Source organism: Penicillium concentricum, assembly GCF_028827145.1.
Source record: "Penicillium concentricum strain IBT 3081 chromosome Unknown utg000002l_segment0_segment0, whole genome shotgun sequence".
NCBI lineage: Eukaryota > Fungi > Ascomycota > Eurotiomycetes > Eurotiales > Aspergillaceae > Penicillium > Penicillium concentricum.
The window spans coordinates 8011073-8030569 of record NW_026622755.1 but is presented as its reverse complement, the minus strand read 5'-3'; the positions used below and the strand labels follow the sequence as shown (position 1 = coordinate 8030569).

The 19497-nt window shown below is 51.3% G+C and overlaps 6 protein-coding genes across 6 annotated transcripts; 3 read left to right on the top strand and 3 right to left on the bottom strand.

The window, feature by feature from the left end:
• Positions 1–318: 318 nt before the first annotated feature.
• On the bottom strand, positions 319–4831 carry N7517_006773 (PE repeat family protein; the record flags this gene model as incomplete). The annotated part of the gene is made up of 4 exons (XM_056724503.1): positions 319–3638; positions 3687–4343; positions 4443–4545; positions 4679–4831. The coding sequence occupies 4 exons, from the start codon at positions 4829–4831 to the stop codon at positions 319–321; spliced, it is 4233 nt and encodes a 1410-aa protein (XP_056580753.1).
• A 3489-nt stretch (positions 4832–8320) lies between these two features.
• Positions 8321–10122, bottom strand: N7517_006772 (MFS transporter; the record flags this gene model as incomplete). Its single annotated transcript, XM_056724502.1, has 3 exons — positions 8321–8620; positions 8689–9698; positions 9759–10122. 3 exons carry the CDS (start codon positions 10120–10122, stop codon positions 8321–8323), a joined length of 1674 nt encoding a protein of 557 aa, XP_056580752.1.
• A 1048-nt stretch (positions 10123–11170) lies between these two features.
• N7517_006771 (putative thiol methyltransferase) lies at positions 11171–12177 on the top strand (the record flags this gene model as incomplete). The annotated part of the gene is made up of 2 exons (XM_056724501.1): positions 11171–11653; positions 11818–12177. 2 exons carry the CDS (start codon positions 11171–11173, stop codon positions 12175–12177), a joined length of 843 nt encoding a protein of 280 aa, XP_056580751.1.
• Positions 12178–12302: 125 nt separating this feature from the next.
• On the bottom strand, positions 12303–13271 carry N7517_006770 (deubiquitinase OTU2; the record flags this gene model as incomplete). Its single annotated transcript, XM_056724500.1, has 1 exon — positions 12303–13271. One exon carries the CDS (start codon positions 13269–13271, stop codon positions 12303–12305), a length of 969 nt encoding a protein of 322 aa, XP_056580750.1.
• Positions 13272–13591: 320 nt separating this feature from the next.
• N7517_006769 (short chain dehydrogenase/reductase family) lies at positions 13592–14552 on the top strand (the record flags this gene model as incomplete). The annotated part of the gene is made up of 4 exons (XM_056724499.1): positions 13592–13621; positions 13672–13906; positions 13968–14271; positions 14333–14552. 4 exons carry the CDS (start codon positions 13592–13594, stop codon positions 14550–14552), a joined length of 789 nt encoding a protein of 262 aa, XP_056580749.1.
• Positions 14553–15240: 688 nt separating this feature from the next.
• Positions 15241–17678, top strand: N7517_006768 (alpha,alpha-trehalase; the record flags this gene model as incomplete). Its single annotated transcript, XM_056724498.1, has 5 exons — positions 15241–15369; positions 15446–15518; positions 15581–15702; positions 15751–17492; positions 17549–17678. The coding sequence occupies 5 exons, from the start codon at positions 15241–15243 to the stop codon at positions 17676–17678; spliced, it is 2196 nt and encodes a 731-aa protein (XP_056580748.1).
• Positions 17679–19497: the final 1819 nt, after the last annotated feature.

Sequence of the window (19497 nt, the reverse complement as noted above, 5' to 3'; positions counted from 1 at the left end):
ACGAATGATGGGATTGATGTCAGGGAGTCAAATTAGACAGATACTACGATAGTCTCGAGATGGCCTCAAATAAGCTATGAGAGATCTGCGAATGATGAACTCAAAATCCTTGTCAAGTTGATGCATAGAGTCAAATCTGGCTAAAAAAACAAACTCCTGCAATGATTCGCTCCCCAATGCAATCTTGGAAGCACAAACTCATCAAGCATATACTGTCACATATAGATCATTCTGTCCAACAAACCACCCCGATAAAGTAAAAGACAAGGTTGAAAGTGAATAGAAGCAAATCAAAAACGCAAAACAATGTATAAGGTCTCAATGGGCAGCAATCGCTCTCCAGAAACCCTTCAGCTTCGACTCCTCTCGGGGAGGCGATTCCTCACGCCTGTGGCGACGATGAGAGCGCACCTCTCTTGACTCCCTGGACCGCCGGGAGGAGCCCTCAGGCTTCTTCTCCCTCTCCCTCTCTCCCTCTATTTCTCGTTCGCGTTCCCCTTCGCGTTCGCGTTCGTTCTCACGCTCGCGCTCGCGCTCCTTCTCCTTCTCTCTCTCCCGATCTCGATCTTTCCCTCTGTCTCTCTCCCTCCTCTCCTCCCTGGATCGACCATGCTCAGCTGTTGACGAGCGTCGCAATCTTCTGCTCTCAGTGCGCTCAACACGCTCACTGCGAGGAGCCTCCTCTTCGCGCCGCGATCGTGATCCACTAGATCGACCATTAGACTGCCGATCTTCGTGCTCGTGACGGCTGCCACTGCTATGACTTCCCGATGACCGGCGCGGCGTTTCAATGGGCGGTGCAGCCTTGGTGGCATTCAGACGTAGCAAAGGCCCATTGGTGTCCGACTTGCCTTCTGTCATGTATCGCAGGAAGGCACGAGGCTTGGGCGTTGGTACCGATGTTGCTACCTGCTTCGATGAGGAGGTTCGGGTTGAGCGGGCTCGTTCGAGGGGTTGGCTCGAGGGAGTGTCGGAGGTGCGGCGTTTGGATCTAGACTCGATCACTTCGGGCTCCATTTCTAACTCCCTTGGCCTCTCCCTCTCCTTCTCCTTGGAGGAGCTCTTCGTGCGCTTCAATTTTTCGGGGACAGGGATACCGCTGCGCTCTCGCTCCTCGGCGAGAGCGCGCTGCTTTCGTTGTATCTGGGATTTCTCGTCGTGTTGACGTCGAGCTTCTTCCAGTGCTTTCGCCCATCGGTTGGTGAAGACGCCTCGCTCGCTTTTCTGGCGCTCGAGTTGATCCCGACGGCCTTCGGAAGATGTCTTGGACTGCCGACGCTCTCCCTCGATCGGCGAGGTGCGCTTTCTACGGCGTCGGGAGCTGTGGCGAGCTGCTGCGGCTTCTGCGCTTTCATTTAGAGGCTCGGCGTCGATCATCTCCACCTCACGCGGGCCGTCTACTGGGGGTGGTACGAGCTCGTCGGGCGCCACTTCGTCGCTAGCGGGGACTGAGACTGGCTCGGGGGCAGCTTCTGGTTCTGCTGGTGGGTCTTCGGCGGGGAGGTCTCTGGCAGCCTCTGGCTCAGGGGCTGGCTCCTCTGGCAGTGTCTCAGGCAATGCCTCTTCGGGCGTTGGAGTCTCAGCTGGGACTGCAGCCGCATCGGCCTCTGGTGTCTCAGCTGGGACTCTTTCCGGAACTAGCGGTTCAATCGGGGATTCGTCTGGAGCTGGCTCTTCAGGCACTGGCTCATCAGCAGGTACTTCATCTGGAATCTCCCTTGATGCCTCAATAGGCACAGCTTCCGGCTCTGTTACGGCTTCTGCTGGTGTCTCTTCTACCGGGGCGGGAGCAGGTGCCTCAACCGCTGGTTCTGGGGCAGCAGCAGGTTCGGGCTCAGCAGCTGGCTCAGCCACAGGCTCGGGAGTAGGCTCGGCCGGAGCTTCAACCACGGGCTCAGCAGTAGGCTCGGCCGGAGCTTCCACGACAGGCTCGGCAGCGGGCTCAGCCACAGGCTCGGGAGTAGGCTCAGCAGGAGTTTCAACCACGGGCTCCGGAGCAGGCTCGGCAGCAGGTTCGGGGGTAGGCTCAGCAGGAGCTTCAACCACGGGCTCAGCAGTAGGCTCGGCCGGAGCTTCCACGACAGGCTCGGGAGCAGGTTCTGGGGTAGGTTCAGTAGGAACTTCCACAACAGGCTCGGCAGCGGGCTCAGCCACAGGCTCGGGAGTAGGCTCAGCAGGAGTTTCAACCACGGGCTCCGGAGCAGGCTCGGCAGCAGGTTCGGGGGTAGGCTCAGCAGGAGCTTCAACCACGGGCTCAGCAGCAGGCTCAGCAGGAGTTTCAACCACGGGCTCCGGAGCAGGTTCGGCAGCAGGTTCGGGGGTAGGCTCAGCAGGAGCTTCAACCACGGGCTCAGCAGCAGGCTCAGCAGGAGCTTCCACGACAGGCTCGGGAGCAGGTTCGGCAGCAGGTTCGGGGGTAGGCTCAGCAGGAGCTTCAACCACGGGTTCAGCAGCAGGTTCAGCCACAGGCTCGGGAGTAGGCTCAGCAGGGGTTTCAACCACGGGTTCAGCAGCAGGTTCGGCAGCAGGCTCTGGAGTAGGGTCGGCCGGAGCTTCCACGACTGGCTCAGCAACAGGTTCGGCAGCAGGTTCTGGGGTAGGCTCAGCAGCAGCTTCAACCACGGGTTCAGCAGCAGGTTCAGCCACAGGCTCGGGAGTAGGATCGGCCGGAGCTTCTACGACTGGCTCGGGAGCAGGTTCAGCAGCAGGCTCGGGGTCAGGCTCAGCAATAGCTGGTGCCGCTTCTTCAGGTGCCTTCTCGGCAGCAGGTTCCTCGGTTACCACCTCGGCGGGAACTTCAACTTCCACCGGGGCCTCTTTGACTGGTTCGGGCTCAGGCTCGGCTGTAGTGCTTTCTTCGACGGGTGCCGCTTTAGGAGTTTCCTCGACTGGTTCAGGCTCTACAGCTTCCACCTTGTCCTCCACAGCAGCTTCGGGTTCAGCAGCAGGTGTTTCCTCAACTGGCGCAGCTTCCGGCTCTGATTCCTTGAGAGGTTCTTCGGGTGCCTTCTCTTCTTCAGCTGCTGTAGGTGGAGCAGGTTCAGGTTCTTCTGGTGGTGCCTTTGCTGGCTCGGGTGATGCTTCAGGCTCCGGCGCTGCTTCGGCGGCTGCCTTGGCCGCCTTAGCCTTCTTATTCTTCTTTTTCTTAGCCTTACCCGTCAACTTTTCCTCTGCCTCTGCCTCTGGCTCCTCTGCGGGTGGCTCGGGCGCTGTTGGCTCTTCCGGGACTGGAGATTCAGGGGGATTATCTGCGGGCTTTTCGGCTTCAGCTTCAGGCTCTGGCGCTGTTTCAGTCGCGGGTTCTGGTTCCGGCGTTGGCGCTGGCGCTGGCTCTGGCTCCGCTACCGGCTCTGGAGTTGACTCTGACGCTGGTTCTGACGCTGGTTCTGGTGTTGGCTCTGCTGCCGGCTCCGGTGTTGGCGCTGGCTCTGGATCGGCTGGTTTGCCGCCCTTGCCCTTTTTGCCCTTCTTTTTCTTAGCCTTGCCCGCTGCCTTTTCCTCCGCCTTTGGCTCCTCCACGACTGGCTCTGATTCTGCATTCTCTAGGGCGTCTTCGGCGGCCGCTTTAGCAGCAGCCTCTTTCTCGGCTGCTACGGCCTCGGGATCTACATCTAGATCAAAATCTGGAAAGTCATCATCTAGATATTGTCAGCTTCGTGAGATTCAATGTAAGTTTGAATACTAACCATTGTTGCCGTTATCGCCTTCTTTTTTCATGTCTCCATCTGCTGGAGGATCTTTTGCATCTTCGGGCTTTGAATCTTCTTTGGGCTTTGATTCGTCTTCAGGTTTTGATTCCTCTTCAGGCGTCGCACTGTCGTCGGATGCTGCGCCACCTTCGGGTTTAGATTCGTCGTCAGGCTTTGAGTCGTCTTCGGGCTTTGGATCCCCTTCAGGCTTTGCGTCCTCTTCAGGCTTTGCGTCCTCTTCAGGCTTTGCGTCCTCTTCAGGCTTTGCGTCCTCTTCAGGCTTTGCGTCCTCTTCAGGCTTTGCGTCCTCTTCAGGCTTTGCGTCCTCTTCAGGCTTTGCGTCCTCTTCAGGCTTTGCGTCCTCTTCAGGCTTTGCGTCCTCTTCAGGCTTTGCATTTGCATCCTCTTCAGGCTTTGCGTCGCCATCGGGCTTTGCTTCCTCGTCAGGCTTTGCTCCGCCGTCGGGTTTTGCTTCGCCTTCGGGCGCTGCACCGTCGTCAGGTTTCGCATCCTCTGCGGGCTTCGCGTCTTCTACGGCAGCCTCCTTGGAAGCCTCGTCGGACTTCTCTGCATCTGGCGCTGGCTCATCTTTGCCCTCTTCTTTAGCTTCTGGGGCAGCCTCGTCGGGTTGAGACTCGGCTGGTGGTGCAGCCTCTGCGGAATCTGAGCATTGTATGTCAATACCAGGTAAAAAAAAGTAGAACATGGATTCTTCGACGATAGACCTTATCGTCTATAGAAAGATTTACTTACCTGTAGGCTCGGCAGCAGGACTGTCATCGCCACTTGGCTCAGCGGCAGGGGGATCTTCAGAGGCAGGGTCCTTCTCCGGTTCGGCGGTGGGCTCTTTGTTGTCCTGGTTTTGGCCCTCGGTCAGATCGGTCGTTGAATAGGTGACAGGGTAATATTGGAAAGTTTTAGTCTCATAATCAAAGGTTGAATATTGACGTTGAAACGATTGATATGAGTACGGAGAGAGGTCGGCATACTTGTAAGACATCCTCAACAGCGGCCGCCGCCGGGTCCGGGGCAGAGTCGACGAGGTCTTTGTTCTCGGGTTCAGGGGTTGGTGCAGAACCGACGGGAGGGCGATTGTTATTGTTTTTATTGTTCTTGGACTTCTTCTTACTCTTACCAGCCATGATCCCGGGTCAATGACGTATCATATATCGAAGCCTGGGCGAGGCTGACTGGCGCGTGATGTGACGAGAATCGGAACAATAGGAAAGTGACAAGCCGGCTTGTCGGGCTGGATGCACGGAAAGAATGGGGCGGCAAGGGAAATCGAGGAACAAAAGATACAAAATATGGACAATTGAGAAGTGTGAGACTGGGCAGGGTACCTCCTGTATTAGAGTACTAAAAGGGAAAGGAAGGATATGCTTGTTTCTCTGGTGACACAGAGGTCGCATTGGACAATCATGGTGAGGCAGCGTATAATAGTTCGTCTCCGATGCGGTCGGATGGGACGACAACAAAGTGCATTACGGTCTTGGGCTCTGAACGTCACCAATGAACTGCCCGATGGAGTCAATTGTCATTGGGCCACGTCGGTCATTGGGTCTCCATCTCCAGGACCGATATGAGGTTTAGTGAGGTCCGCTGCTTGTTTAGGGCCGGGTGAGAGCAGCACGATCCCCACCTGCAGGAGTAGCTGCAGCACCAAGCAGTAAATGGCGAGATGGGATTGGGGATTGGGGGGCACATCGATCAAGATAGGAAAGGTAGTGCTGCAGTAGTATGGAGTAACTGGGTCTGTTAAAGTGGGGTGGATGCCACGAATGAATTGAATTGAATTGACTTGGTTTTTTTTTTTTTGTTTTGGTTTGCTTTTGGGCCTGAATACTACACGCAAACACATAGATGAGAATAGAAATGAATTGGCCCAAGGGAACTTCGCAGGTGTACACAAAGCCACGAAGGCAATGTTTCAGTAGGGAAATCAATGGCGACGCAAAGGTGATGCAGGCCCATTTCTGCCCAACGTCCCCCGGTAAAGGCGGCAAATAGGATGCAGGCGTACACCGCGGGTGGGGGAGACCAGGGTAATTAACCTCGAAAGGGATTCGGTGCTGGGGGGCAAATATTTGGACTTCTAGCAAAATTTTGCATCATTGAATCAAACTGGAACTGTGAAACGGGGTGGTTGGGAATGAAGTTGGAGCTGATGGAGCTGATGGAGTCGTGGATAGTTGAATCTCCACTTTCGACACCAGACACGACACCGACACTTCAGAGTCAATCGCCCGACACTTTTCTGTGACACTCAACTGTAAGGGAGCCAGCAGTTGGAATGGTGATGTAATATGCAGTTAAACAACGTGGACTGCATCAACTGTACGAAGTACGGAGTCAAAGGGAGAGGAATGGCGGAACACGGAGTTTCTTGGGGTCAGGTGATATTGCACATGGGGACTTGGACATCAATTTCTCCCTCTGCTACATTCGAATATTCCCATATTTCCATTCCACCTATAACGAGTACGGAGTACAGCCGATCATTATGTGATCTTCGCGTCAATACCAACCACTCCTAGACCAACACGTCCGCCAATTGCTGCATTCAACTTGGTCCGCACTAACAGACCCCACGGCTATCTGACCGATGTGTCGTCTTACAACGGCTTCGTCACTGGGATCCTCTTCTTTCAAAATGGCATATGTGTTCAATTCAACTTAATGTACCTAATGGTACAGATAGGTACAAAAGCCAACGCTCGAGTCTAAAAAGAGCTGCATGCATACCCAGGCCGCTTTTCTCTTTTCTAGCGAATCACCTCGGCGCTGACTTCTCGTGCCATTCCCGATATGTTGTACTTCCTGATACAAGTCCTCAGCCAAATCACTAGATGGGGTCGTCTATGTACCCAACTCCATGCAGCGGGCCGAGCATCCATGCCGTGTTGCGTGTTGTTAGCAAATAGCGGCCCTCGAGGTGAACTAATCGCATTTGTAAACATGATTGATGGCTTGGTTTCTATTCTTGGAATTGGGCCAAGTTTCTTGAGTTCTTTTTGAATACGTTGGACTCTTATACTCTTGGACTCTATAGATGGGCATAAAGATCGCTCCTTTTTTTTGCCAAGCTGTTCCTTTGTCACCCATGCACTTGAAAGGAATATGCCGATCGGAAAAGAGAGGTCTCGAAGTTAATAAACTTTCTTCGATGTCTTATATTTGAGATTGCAACTAGCGAATGGATAGGTCGTATGAGTATAGCTTGGTAGGGATATTGCCGGCATCGGATCTGCTAGAGAGTGATCCGTATGAGAAAAAGAAAAGAAAAAAACCCCCATCGGAGGGCTTGTCTGGTCGGCAATGGGAGAGCGCGAATATCGCTTAGAAAGTACATACATTGTTCACGGGGTAGACCCTGGTAAGTCCAGCACATAAACCCCTCTACTCCGTGTCCCGGCGATCTCCCCTCCTCTCACGGATGCATCGAATGTTCGCTAGAAGTGCTGGCTAGTCAAGAATATGGCGTGACAAAGGTCTGATTGGCTGCCTTGTTTTTCTTTTCATGCAGGTGAATTAATACGTGCAGTCTTACTCAGATCTATATCCTTTTCTATACATACTCCGTACGGAGGAGAGATTGAGGGGCATCTATGTAGGCAAGGAGCAACATTGCGGGCCTCATCATACGTAATCAATTAGCCTTGACGATTAAAGGACCTGCTCTTTCGACTAAAATATGCCATCGTCGACCGACCAATACTTGGTATAGTGCGGCTAGGCCTTGATAGTATGCACGATAACACAAATACGCAAGATGTTATACGTATCAACTTGGCATATGCAATTACCAGAACACAGGTTGAATGCCCCTCGGAGAAGCGTACTTCTCAAAATTCGGGGGGAGGTGTCCCATGAGATAGAAGCTTTGCATTACTGGTTCACTTTTTTCACTATATGTATCTATATTTTGCGGCTAACACCAATAAAGGGGGGGGGGGGGGGGGGGGGGGCGATTATCTTAAAGAACTATGTTATACCAAAGATACTACCAAAAAAGACATGATAACACCTGATTGAATCGCACAGATGGGTATGCTTACGTGCCCGAGAAGAGTCAATTTGGGCATTTTGGCGGGACAGACTGTAGGACTTGGGCGTTAGATATTTGAGATTAAGCGACCAACAATGGAATTGGGTTAGGGAAGGCTGCTTGACTGGGCAAATCAAGAGACCATGCAGACATTTTTTATGTCGGCAGGGCATATATGCAACGGAGCCCTCCTAGATGAATACCTTCTACTTGTACACAGCATATGGACATTATTGTAGCCTGGTGAGGGCATATTTAGGTTATCATGACATGGATTTCACTTCACAATGGGTATCATTTTTGATTAGACGGATCTGATCCTGGAGGAAACAGCTGGTTTGAGAAAAGACAGACGAGCAAAAAAAACAGAAAAGTGACAGAGAGCGGCTCAACATGAAGAGACAGAATCAGGTATGGATATTTTGATTTCGTGAGGCGTATGTGCAAAACAGAGACAGGTTGTCACTGGCACCAACTATGTATGGTATGCCCAGATCGTTACCTCTCTAGAAATTAATGTAAAAATATGCTCCAACACCGGAGATGGATATAATGCAACTTAGTAATGCCGGTCAGAAACGACTCATGCCCGCATGTGCGCGTCCATAGTTTTTCTCCACTTTGGGCCGTTGACTCTCATCAGAAAGATGACGGAGCTGCTTGCGAAACTGACAAGGCCGAGGATGGTGAAGAGCCACCCATTGCCAATGGCACCGATGATCGGAGCAGTGACGACAGAACCGATGCAGGAGAAGATATTTCGCATGAAGTTGTTGAGAGCTACACCTTCCGATGACCTTTTCGGCATAAGCTCGGTGAGCATGGTGGTTACCATGCTGAAAATGAGCATGGAGCCCATACCAAAGAAGAAATTGGCAATCATCTGTGGTGTCGGAGTTAGCGAGTGAAACTGGTTTACATCTCCTGGGGACTATATGAGAGTTGACATACCGGAACAAGCCAGAAAATTCCCTTCTCCGCCGCCCAACCATACCAGATCAAGGCTGCCGGGTACATGAAGGCACCAAGCCATGCATTCTCACGCATTCGGTCTTCTGGTCGTAGTATCAGTCTACCTTTCTCGTCGTATCGATTTGCCTTCTTCGCCTCCCGTTGCATGATGCTGTCCATCCATTTGCCTCCAAAGATACTGGTCACCATGTAGCCCAGCGAGTTTGGAATGTACAGCAAGCCAACGATGATGGTGGAGAAGTTGTATGGCGCCTCTGCGAAGGTATGCTCAACACTGATATTGAGAACATAGAGGGAACCGAATGCGATACTAGCATAGTACACAGTGAAAAGGACGGGGAGGAATCGAAGGTAGAGAATGATTTTGAGCGGATCAATGAAGATCATCTTCATCGTCTTGAGCCACCTTGCGGTGGACCGAGCAACCTGCTGCGACGAGACTCGACTCAACGGGCGGCTGATAGCTGGGTCTTCGTCATCCTCAAGTTCAGCAAACACAGGTTTTTGCACCATCAACGTCTCAGGAAGGGCAAACAGGATAAATATGAGAGTGAGAGCACCAAATGCCGAGAGGAACCACATGGTGCTTCGCCATCCCCAACGCTGAGCTAGAAGACCACCGATAATGGGTGCAAACAAGGGTCCACACAAAGGGCCTAGATAGAAGATACCCATGGCCCGTCCTCGCTCCCTGGATTCCCAGATATCGGCGATGGTGCCAGCACCAACCGCCTGGACAGAAGCAGCAGCTCCACCACTCAACATTCGCATTACAATCAGCATTCCGATAGAACTCGAGACGGCGCAAAGGCAGTTGAAGACCACAAAGAGAGTAAAAGACGCCAAGTAGACGGTCCGTCGCCCAAGTCGCTCGCTGAATGATGACCACCACAATGGGAATATCGACATGGCCAGCATGTACAATGCGATTGACAGATTAGTGATGGTGGTTGTCGTGTGCAGCTCCTTGGTTACTTGTGATAGTGAAGCTGGTAACAGATTGATTAGAGATGATTAGATGTATACCCAATTTGTGATTGGAGACTCACGGAGGAAGATGGCGCTGCCCATTGGTGCTGTGGCTCCAGCAAGAGCGACGACAAATGTGATGAACCATTTCATTTTGCGAGGGTATGTCTTCGGGTTTTCAACCTCTGCCACCAACGCCAACTGACCGAACAAGCCTCTGCGCTTGAGTCGGGCAACCTTGATGGGAGGACCAAGCTCGGTCAACTGGCGCTCTAGGCGTGGAGGATTCTCTGGGTCATGTTCTTCGTTGGCGGTATTGCTGGAGGCACCCGATAGGGAGTGGGTATCATTATCGATCTCTGACTTTGTGTCGGCTATGGTTGTCGGATGTTCTCCGCTCTCCGAGCATGCGACGATGCCATCTGTCTCGGATTGGCCGTGCATATTGGAAGTATGTGATGGTATAGTCAATGCCAAATTGGATATAAAATAACTCTAATAACTCTGTATCCAAAAGAATAGGGTGCACAAAGCTTTACAACAGTAAAGTCAAGTGTTTGAATAGAAAACAGGAAGCCCTGAGATAAACACCTGGGTACCTTCCTTGCAAAGAGTGTCGATCTATCCCCTGATATGCAAGATCTGCAAATATGCTGTACCTGAATGTATATTGAATGTATTGCGTGTCTCAAAAACCAAAGCGATAGATAATTTCAGGCAGTTGGAGATTCAAAGTTTTTTTTGTCCGACAAACACCGACAGCGACCGAGTGTGACTGAAAATATCAACCTCTTGTACCATTCTGGGCAAGGCTTCAAGCCCGGATAAATATCCGACATATCAACGCTAGTGCACATTCTATCCTGCTGATTCCTGCAAAAATATACGCCGGCTTATAGAGCCAGTCATCGTTGAGTGTGAATGTGCCGGTCTTCCGTCGGTAAGCCTAATGGCGGCCTATCCCGAGATTAGAGACTCCAAGTCTAGATGTTCTATCATAGAACATAGGACACATCTGAAACATTTTACCAATGGCATCAGAAAGCATTTGACAGTCGCAATCAGACTTGTAGGGTCATCTTAGCTCTTATAGCTGAGATTTACCCCTGCTTCCCCGGATGTTACCTTGGCGAACCGTCTCAATAGATACCCCAGAATCCTCTACCAGGTCCACCTATCAGGTGGTCCAGCTACCGACATACTACACTGTGGTAGGTGGTGGGACCGCATTATACTGTCGGACAAATCCTGTGCGACGGTGAATCTGCTACACTTATACAGATCTACCTCGACAATAGTGTAATCTATATTTATACGCCACCTGATCATAATTTCAATTCAAGTGGACCTCACTGCAAGGAGGTGATTAATAAGCCCGGTAGATCTGGATACCCGTAAACATGGCATAAAGACGGTGAACTTGACCGCATCCAATTCGAATAATTAACCACCCCGTGAACTCCATAGCAAGGATCAAAATATAACCGTCCCAATGGCCAACATCAATCCAAAGGCCATACAGGCCCATCTCGCCCAATACAAGGGCGACAAATACGTCGACGGCTGGGCTTCCCTCTGGGACAAGGGCGATAATCTGCCCTGGGACCGGGGATTCCCCAATCCCGCCCTGGAAGACACACTTGTCAAGCAGCGCCCGACAATTGGTGCGCCTATCGCAACCGACGCACAGGGCCAGTCGTACAGGCGCAAGGCTCTAGTTCCTGGTTGCGGGCGAGGTGTGGATGTCCTCTTGCTGGCAAGCTTTGGCTACGATGCCTATGGTCTCGAGTATAGCGCGGCTGCGGTCGAGGCTTGCAAGAAGGAGGAGAACGATAATGCCAATTGGTATCGTGTCCGGGATGAGACTGCCGGCGCGGGAAAGGTTACTTGGATTCAGGGCGACTTTTTCGACGATGCTTGGTTGCAGAAGATTGGTGTCCCATTGAATGGATTTGATATTATTTATGATTACACGGTATGGGTTCCTTCTTCCTTGTTTTACTGCTTGTCTGTCTATGATGTGAAATTCATCGCAATGCGGGAATACATACACGTGATTTGATAACATGAATGCTGTATCTGCATTTGTCTATATGTCAAGTTTCTATGTTCACTGTTCTCATGCTAATCATCATGCAGTTCTTCTGTGCTCTGGATCCGTCAATGCGACCCAAATGGGCGCTCCGACAGACCCAGCTTCTGGCCCCTTCGCCAACAGGCAACTTGATCTGCCTCGAGTTCCCCCGCCACAAGGATCCCCAAGCCCCAGGGCCCCCATTTGCTTCCCCATCGGAAGCGTACGTGGCCCACTTGAGCCACCCCGGCGAGGAGGTCCCCTACGACGCCAAGGGCGTCGTCAAGCACGAACCTCTGCGGGCACCAAGCAAAGCCGGCTTGGAAAGAGTGGCGTATTGGACGCCAGAGCGCACGCACGAGGTAGGCCAGGGCGAGAACGGGGTGATCCACGACCGAGTCTCGATCTGGCGTCGTCGTAACTAGATCTGCCGAAAATCCGAAAAGCACCTAGCAAAAAACCCCCATGACAAAAATAGATCTGCAATTGCACTGTCTAGCCTTGACTGAAAAGGCCGAGGCAGATATGAGCTTGCTTTGATCTGAGTAGCTTAGGACTTCTTCACAAGGGCATTGTAGTGTTCGCCGAGCCCGTAGGTGTGACGGTAGTATGCGAGCCAGATAACGCGCTTGCGCTTCTCCTCCTCGTCGAAGCTGTCGCTGTCACCGGACTCGATCTTCTCCATTCGCCCATCCTTCTGTACAACGTTGATTTCCACACCGTATGCTCGGGCAATCGCCTGCAACTCCAACTGCCCTCCCCACTCGGCAGTCAATTTTATCTTCCGAGTATATGACTCTAGGGGCTCTTCCATGAACGCCTCGAAGTCCTCTTTATGTTCCATAATGAAATCTGCCGTCACAGCTCGAACAGCTCGGTAGCCGTCGTGTTGTGGAGAGGCGACTGTGTCGATGCGTGACTGTGTGGCGGGCTGGCAGACGATTCGGCTTGGGTCCGGCCGCAAGCCGAGTCCGGACTCGTCCAGCTGTTTGGCGACTGCTGAGTAGAGGCAGTGCCCATCTGGAGTCACTTCGACTTCCTTCAGACCCAGCTTCTTAAACACAGCGTCCATGACCTCCTGTTCATTGCCTCTGTAGTTTGTTTGCGTCGCGGCTTCCTCTGCTGCGGCCGCTGATTGGGCGGCTTGCTCAGCTGCACGCCGCGCGAGGCGGGCTTTTTGACGATTTGGCTTTTTTGAGTTGGGTGCAGAGGAAGGCTCTGGGGTGGGTTCAGCTGTTGGTTCTGCTTCTTGTGGCTCCTCAGTGGGTTTGTCTTGTTTTGAATCTTCGTCCTCTGCCGGTTGATCATCTTCCAGACTGAGGTCTTCGAGCCCTTCAGTCGGGTCTCCATTCAATTGTGCAATCTCAGCCTGCTGTTGCTCGGACAGATCGCGCTGCAATCGTTCGCATTCATCGTTGACTCCTTTGCGGGTTTTCTTGGTGGCGGACTTTTTCTTCTGCGTGATCCGCCCTTGGAGATCTTTTTGCTCTTTGCGGTGTTTTGACAGGAGGTCCTCCATTGTAAAATAACGAGGCGAAAACGAAAATCAACAAATCTATTGTAAAGGGGGTATATGCTATGAACGAGAACAGCCAAAACACCTCGATTACCTGGGCAGAGACCCCGCGAAACCCTGACGATGCAGCCCTAAGTTGAGCCCCAAAGGGGACTAGTGCATATTTATCGGTACAAAGATATTCCAGATCCGTGTGCCTCGGCTGGTCTATCAAGTAATCTCGGCCTCGGGTATGTACAACGGGGAGAGCTACGAGAGGAGGTAACAAAGGTAGCTTATTGTCTGATCTTTCTGTTGTTTTAAGTCTAAATCACAATTTCACAATGGATTCCACAAGTCTTTTCAATGTCAAGGTTAGATCGCTATATACTCTACCTCTCCGACCATTCTAACGCGCCCGCAGGGCAAAGTGGTGCTGGTCACCGGTGGAGCCAAAGGCATCGGTCGCATGATCTCAGAGGGCTATGTAACAAATGGTGCCACCGTCTACATCTCATCCCGTGATGCAAAGGCATGCGAGCAAGCAGCCAAGGAGCTCAACGCCCTAGGCAAGGGCAAAGCCTATGCCATTCCAGCCAACTTCTATAAGCTTGAGGACGTGAAGAAGCTGGCTGAGGAGCTGGGCAAGCGCGAAGGCAGTAGGGCACCATATCCAATGAAAAATTATATCATTTCTAACAACATACCTTCTTTCTCTAGAGCTACACGTCCTTGTCAACAACTCCGGATCGAACTGGGGCGCTCCCTACGATGAATACCCCTCCGAGGCCTTCACACGAGTCCTTACCCTCAACCTCCACCGGGTCTTCGACCTGACCCAGCTCGTCACACCTCTCCTGGAGAAGGCGGCTACACCGGAGGATCCTTCTCGCATCATCAATATCGGCAGCATTGATGGACTCCGTGTTCCCTCGCTCGAGACATTCGCATACAGTTCCAGTAAGGCCGGTTTGCACCACTTGAGCCGGGTTCTTGCCAATCATTTGGGCAAGCGAAACGTTACGTAAGTATATCTACTATGGTTCGCTTCTATTTGATGTATGGGAGACTGATTCGGTTTGCAGCTCTAATACTTTGGCCTGTGGTCCTTTCGAAAGTAAGATGATGGCCGCTACCTTGGAGTCCTTCGGTGATACTATCAGGGCCGGTGTACCCCTGGGTCGCATTGGAACCCCACAGGATGTGGCTGGGGCTTGCTTGTTCTTGAGTAGCCGTGCCGGTGCGTTTGTGAACGGCGCGACTATCACGCTCGACGGCGGAAGTGCCGTCTCTGCCAAGTTGTGAGCAATTGCGTGAATTGCGTTGCTTTGGGTATAGTCTATAAATAGCTGTGTCAGCACATGCATTATTGATTTTCCTTTGTTAGATGGGACTATAAGCGTTGAGATTCGGGACAGAATCCCCCACATTCCAATAAATGGCTGGTTACCATATTGGTCCAGGCCGCAAGCAGACTGATTTTTGAGTCATCCTCAGACTACTTGTAGAAAAGATTTGCAGTATTTATATTTGCTTTTTCTATTTTTTCATACATCGCATCTCCGAGCCTTCGAATCGTTTCTAAAGTTGTTATCTAAGGGCTTATCAGCTCTGGAGCGGCAACATAAGTGGAGCGGCGACATCATCAATGTGAATGCCGTCATTCCCTTTCCACCTCTGCCAGGTTCATAACACTTTTCTGCATCAATTTCTCTATCACTACCATCTCACATCTACTTTAAAGATTCAATCTGTCACTTGAATCTGAGACTGTCTTAACCATCGGACAAGGATCCCCTGACTTTTCTGATCAGATTGCACGATTGGAGTACAAATTGCCCAGGTCATCATACTATATCAGGCCCATTGGAGCGCCTGTACTCGCTGCTTTAAGTTTATCGACTATCGGGAATAGTCGGTGTGGACGCATCCTTGCGTAACGCACAATTCAAAATCAGATTGTGCCCTCTCTTCTTCTTCCGCCACACAGATCATGAGCTCGCCAGATGGGCGTACACGTTCTGGTTCCAGCTCCACCGATCCTTTCTCTAATCCAGATGTCTACTATGGCAAGGAGGATAATCTCAATGCACTCAAGTCGAGAAGACGTGCATTCTCAGTGGTAAGCAGCCATAACGCTTGGACGGTACCCCGCGGTAGAAGGTACAACAAGCTTATTTTTGACTGGGATCTTACAGGGCCTGAGCGACTACAGTCGCGATGACATCAATCAATTCTTTGGAACCTTGCCATCTCGACGTGGTAGTCATGGTATGCTTATTACAAATATGTTGGATATGAGCTCGGTGCAAGAGCTGACAGTAATGGAACAGATGAGGCATCAGGACAACCTCGGAAATTCCTCATCGAGGTGGACGAGACCCTTGCAGCTCTCTTGAAGCAAGAGGATACGGATCAGAATATGCAGATCACCATCGAGGACTTGGGACCTAAGGTATGCTTGATGGTGTCAAACACCAAGGACGACTGCTAATCGTTGTAGGTAATCTCGGTCGGGACTGCAGCATCATCTGGACATAAACGAGTGGATGTACGGGGCACATACATGCTATCCAACCTCCTCCAAGAGCTTACGATTGCCAAAGACTACGGTCGCAAGCACATTATCCTTGATGAAGCACGACTGAGCGAAAATCCTGTAGCGCGGCTCTCTCGTCTAATCAAGAACTCCTTCTGGAAGGCTCTCACAAGGCGTATCGATGGCTCCAACATTGAAGTGGCAGGTCGAGACCCCAAGGATTGGACTGCGGATCCACGACCTCGGATCTATATCCCGCCGGGTGCTCCAGCGCAGTTCGAATACTACGAGCGGATTGCGAAAGAACACCCCGAGCTACGCCTTGATGTGCAGATGCTACCGGCTGTAATCACGCCTGATTATGTGATGGAACTCAACGACAAGCCTGGCCTCCTTGCACTGGCTATGGAGGAGAAGTTCAACGAAACGACGATGAAGACTGATCTGGTCGGCGTGCCGTTCGTAGTGCCGGGTGGTCGTTTCAACGAGCTGTACGGCTGGGATAGCTACATGGAGTCCTTGGGACTGCTCGTCAGCGACCGTGTCGATCTCGCCAAGGGCATGGTAGTCAATTTCTGTTTCGAGATCAAGCACTACGGCAAGATCCTCAACGCAAATCGATCTTACTACCTCACTCGCTCGCAACCGCCCTTCCTAACCGACATGGCACTGCGTGTTTATGAAAGAATCAAAACCGAGCCCGATTCAAAGGAGTTCCTGCGCAATGCTGTCCTCGCCGCCATCAAGGAGTACAACAGCGTTTGGGTCACCGCACCTCGCCTCGATCCAGAATCTGGTCTATCGAGGTATCGCCCCGAGGGTTGGGGTGTGCCACCAGAGACTGAGCCCTCTCACTTCGTGCACATTCTCGGCCCATACGCCAAGAAGCACGGAATGACCTTCGATGAATTCGTCAAGGCATACAACTCTAGGACTATAGTCGAGCCCAAACTCGACGAATACTTCATGCATGACCGAGCCGTGCGCGAGTCCGGCCACGACACCAGCTACCGATTGGAGGGCGTGTGTGGAAATCTCGCCACAGTTGACCTCAACTCCCTGCTGTACAAATATGAAGTCGACATCGCACGGATCATCCGCGTTCACTTTAAAGACAAACTCGCCATCCCAGCAGAGTTCCGCACACCCCAAACCCAGGACATCGAAACCGAGTCCTCTGCAGTCTGGGACCGACGTGCGCGCAAGCGCAAGCAGCGCATGGACCAGCTCCTCTGGAACCCCGAGAAGGGCATGTACTTCGACTACGACACAGTCAAGAAGGAGCGTACAGAATACGAAACCGCCACAACCTTCTGGGCGATGTGGGCTGGTCTCGCGTCCCCTGCCCAAGCAGCTATAATGGTTGAAAAGGCCCTGCCCCGCTTCGAAGCATTCGGCGGCTTGGTCTCTGGAACTGAGGAGTCGCGGGGCGCTGTGGGCTTGGAGCGTCCCAACCGACAGTGGGATTACCCATATGGCTGGGCGCCACAGCAGATGCTTGCCTGGACGGCCTTCCTCCGCTACGGCTACCAGGAGGACGCAGAGCGGCTGGCGTACAAATGGGTTTATATGATCACCAAGGCGTTTGTCGACTTCAACGGCGTTGTCGTGGAGAAGTATGATGTCACTCGTCCTATTGATCCGCACCGGGTCGATGCCGAGTATGGCAATCAGGGCACGGACTTCAAGGGAGCTCCGCGTGAAGGGTATGTTCTCGTTCTTTTCCCATTTGTGAATAACTTGAATGCTAATTCGATTGCAGATTCGGCTGGGTGAATGCCAGTTATGTTTACGGGCTGGAGATTCTCAATGCCCACATGAGACGCTCGTTGGGAACTATCACCCCCTATGAGACGTACCATAAGGCAGTCGTTGCTCAGGATGCATATTGATTGAATTTTGTGTTGCCGTCACAGTCAAGATTGTTGCACAGGTTGATGTGGGCGTGAGCAACGAAGACGAGAATAGAAAATTGCATGTAGAAGTGAGCAAGATCTTGGATTATGGACATCAGGCAGTGTTTACTGTCTAGCGTTGGTTTTCGGTTACAATTTGACTCTTAAGTTTTTTTCTCTTTGCCAAAAGAATATCAATAAATTAAAAAAGAATGAACGACAACTTGTATCCTCGCTTCACCGTATATGCCGGCAGATGTATGCTGCGTGCATGCCATGGTCTATGGTACTAAACGAGGACCCTACACAGTGGTAAATGATAACCCCGCCAAACCAGCTTGACTGGCTGGGGTAAACCCCAGAACCACAACCCGAACCAAATCGAAAATAAGCCGGTGGATGCCTCGGCAGACCAATACGTCCCCGACCGAGAAAACACCGCACTTCAGAGATCCCGAAGGCGTCATGGTAGCGCTCTCCACAGACAGGAGATCGATAATATGACGGGTGGGGAGTTGGGTGATCCCTTGTTTTCCCGAGGTTGTTCTCGTGGGTGTGGCTGAGGAACTGGGGGGTGTATGAACTTGTTTTTAGGTCATTTAGTATTCTTTTTGAAATATTTGTAGAGGAGTGTGGGTGGTGTTCCAAGGTTGTCTTGTTAAGCATGTCTAAGGTTATCTGATATCTAATATTCATCCATGGAACTTTCCGTTGGAGGCACGCGAGTCGGATTATAAGCAAGTACGGAGTACGGTACCAGGGATGTGTGTATCACTTACACAGTCAAAGATACCTTGTTTCATGTTCATGTTCCAGACGATATTTTTACTGTATACTCCGTAGTCCCTGATCTAGCCTTATCGGCGCTGTATGCGGTTAGTTTGGCAGAGTTCAGTTGTGCCGAGGTCCAACTTATAGGGCGGTATTGAGTCATTTTTTCTTCGATCACCAGGGTGGATCTCTTGCGATTGGATAGATGCATGTGCAGGTCATTTGGAAGTGTCATTTCTTCCGGTCTGCTCTCGTGTAGGTGCTGGGATGTGGTAATATATCTATCCGCATAGACGGATAGCGTAGTGTACAAAATAGTGAAGGATTACCGAGAGGCTAGACTGTGTGGCTTGTTGTTTCAAGACCATTCAACGTAGAGCTACATCTATTATACGCATAGATAGTTAAAATCACATATAGGCCCGAAAAACTCCGAATAAAAGAAATTACATTGCGGTAGAAATGCCTAATGCAAGGATCTCGAAGATTTGCCTGGTGGAGTCCGGTCGAATACCGGGGCATGACAGAACGGCAAAGATGACTCAGGCAGACATTGTTTCTGGACAGTCTTTCTCTCCGAATGGTAATGATTTTCCTAATTGGCTGGACTGTAGCACGTATAGCTAAGTATCACTGAGAGTTTGTAGTCTATTTGAGACTATTCCCAACTGAAGAACCTCCGAATGTGATGCACGTGAAAATTACCGTATGGTATATCTCGTATTACCACGGTAATGGCATGTGTTCTTCGACGTCATCCGGTTCTATTCAACGAACATTAATCATCTCATACATACCAACTTGAACAATCAAAGAGGAAGAAGGGAAAAAAAAAGCACATGGAATGCAATCCTATCTACATTCCAGTGAGATGCCGATTATTGTAATACCAATGGAACATTTGGCGAAGTCAGCAGTGGCAAAGGGATGTCCCATTAGACCGAGGATCATCAGAGCCTGGATCCTCTGTTCCGAGACCAGTTGTACCCGCCTTCCGCCTTTCGGAGCGCTTTGCCCGTGCATTGGTTGAGTCTGTGTGAGCCTG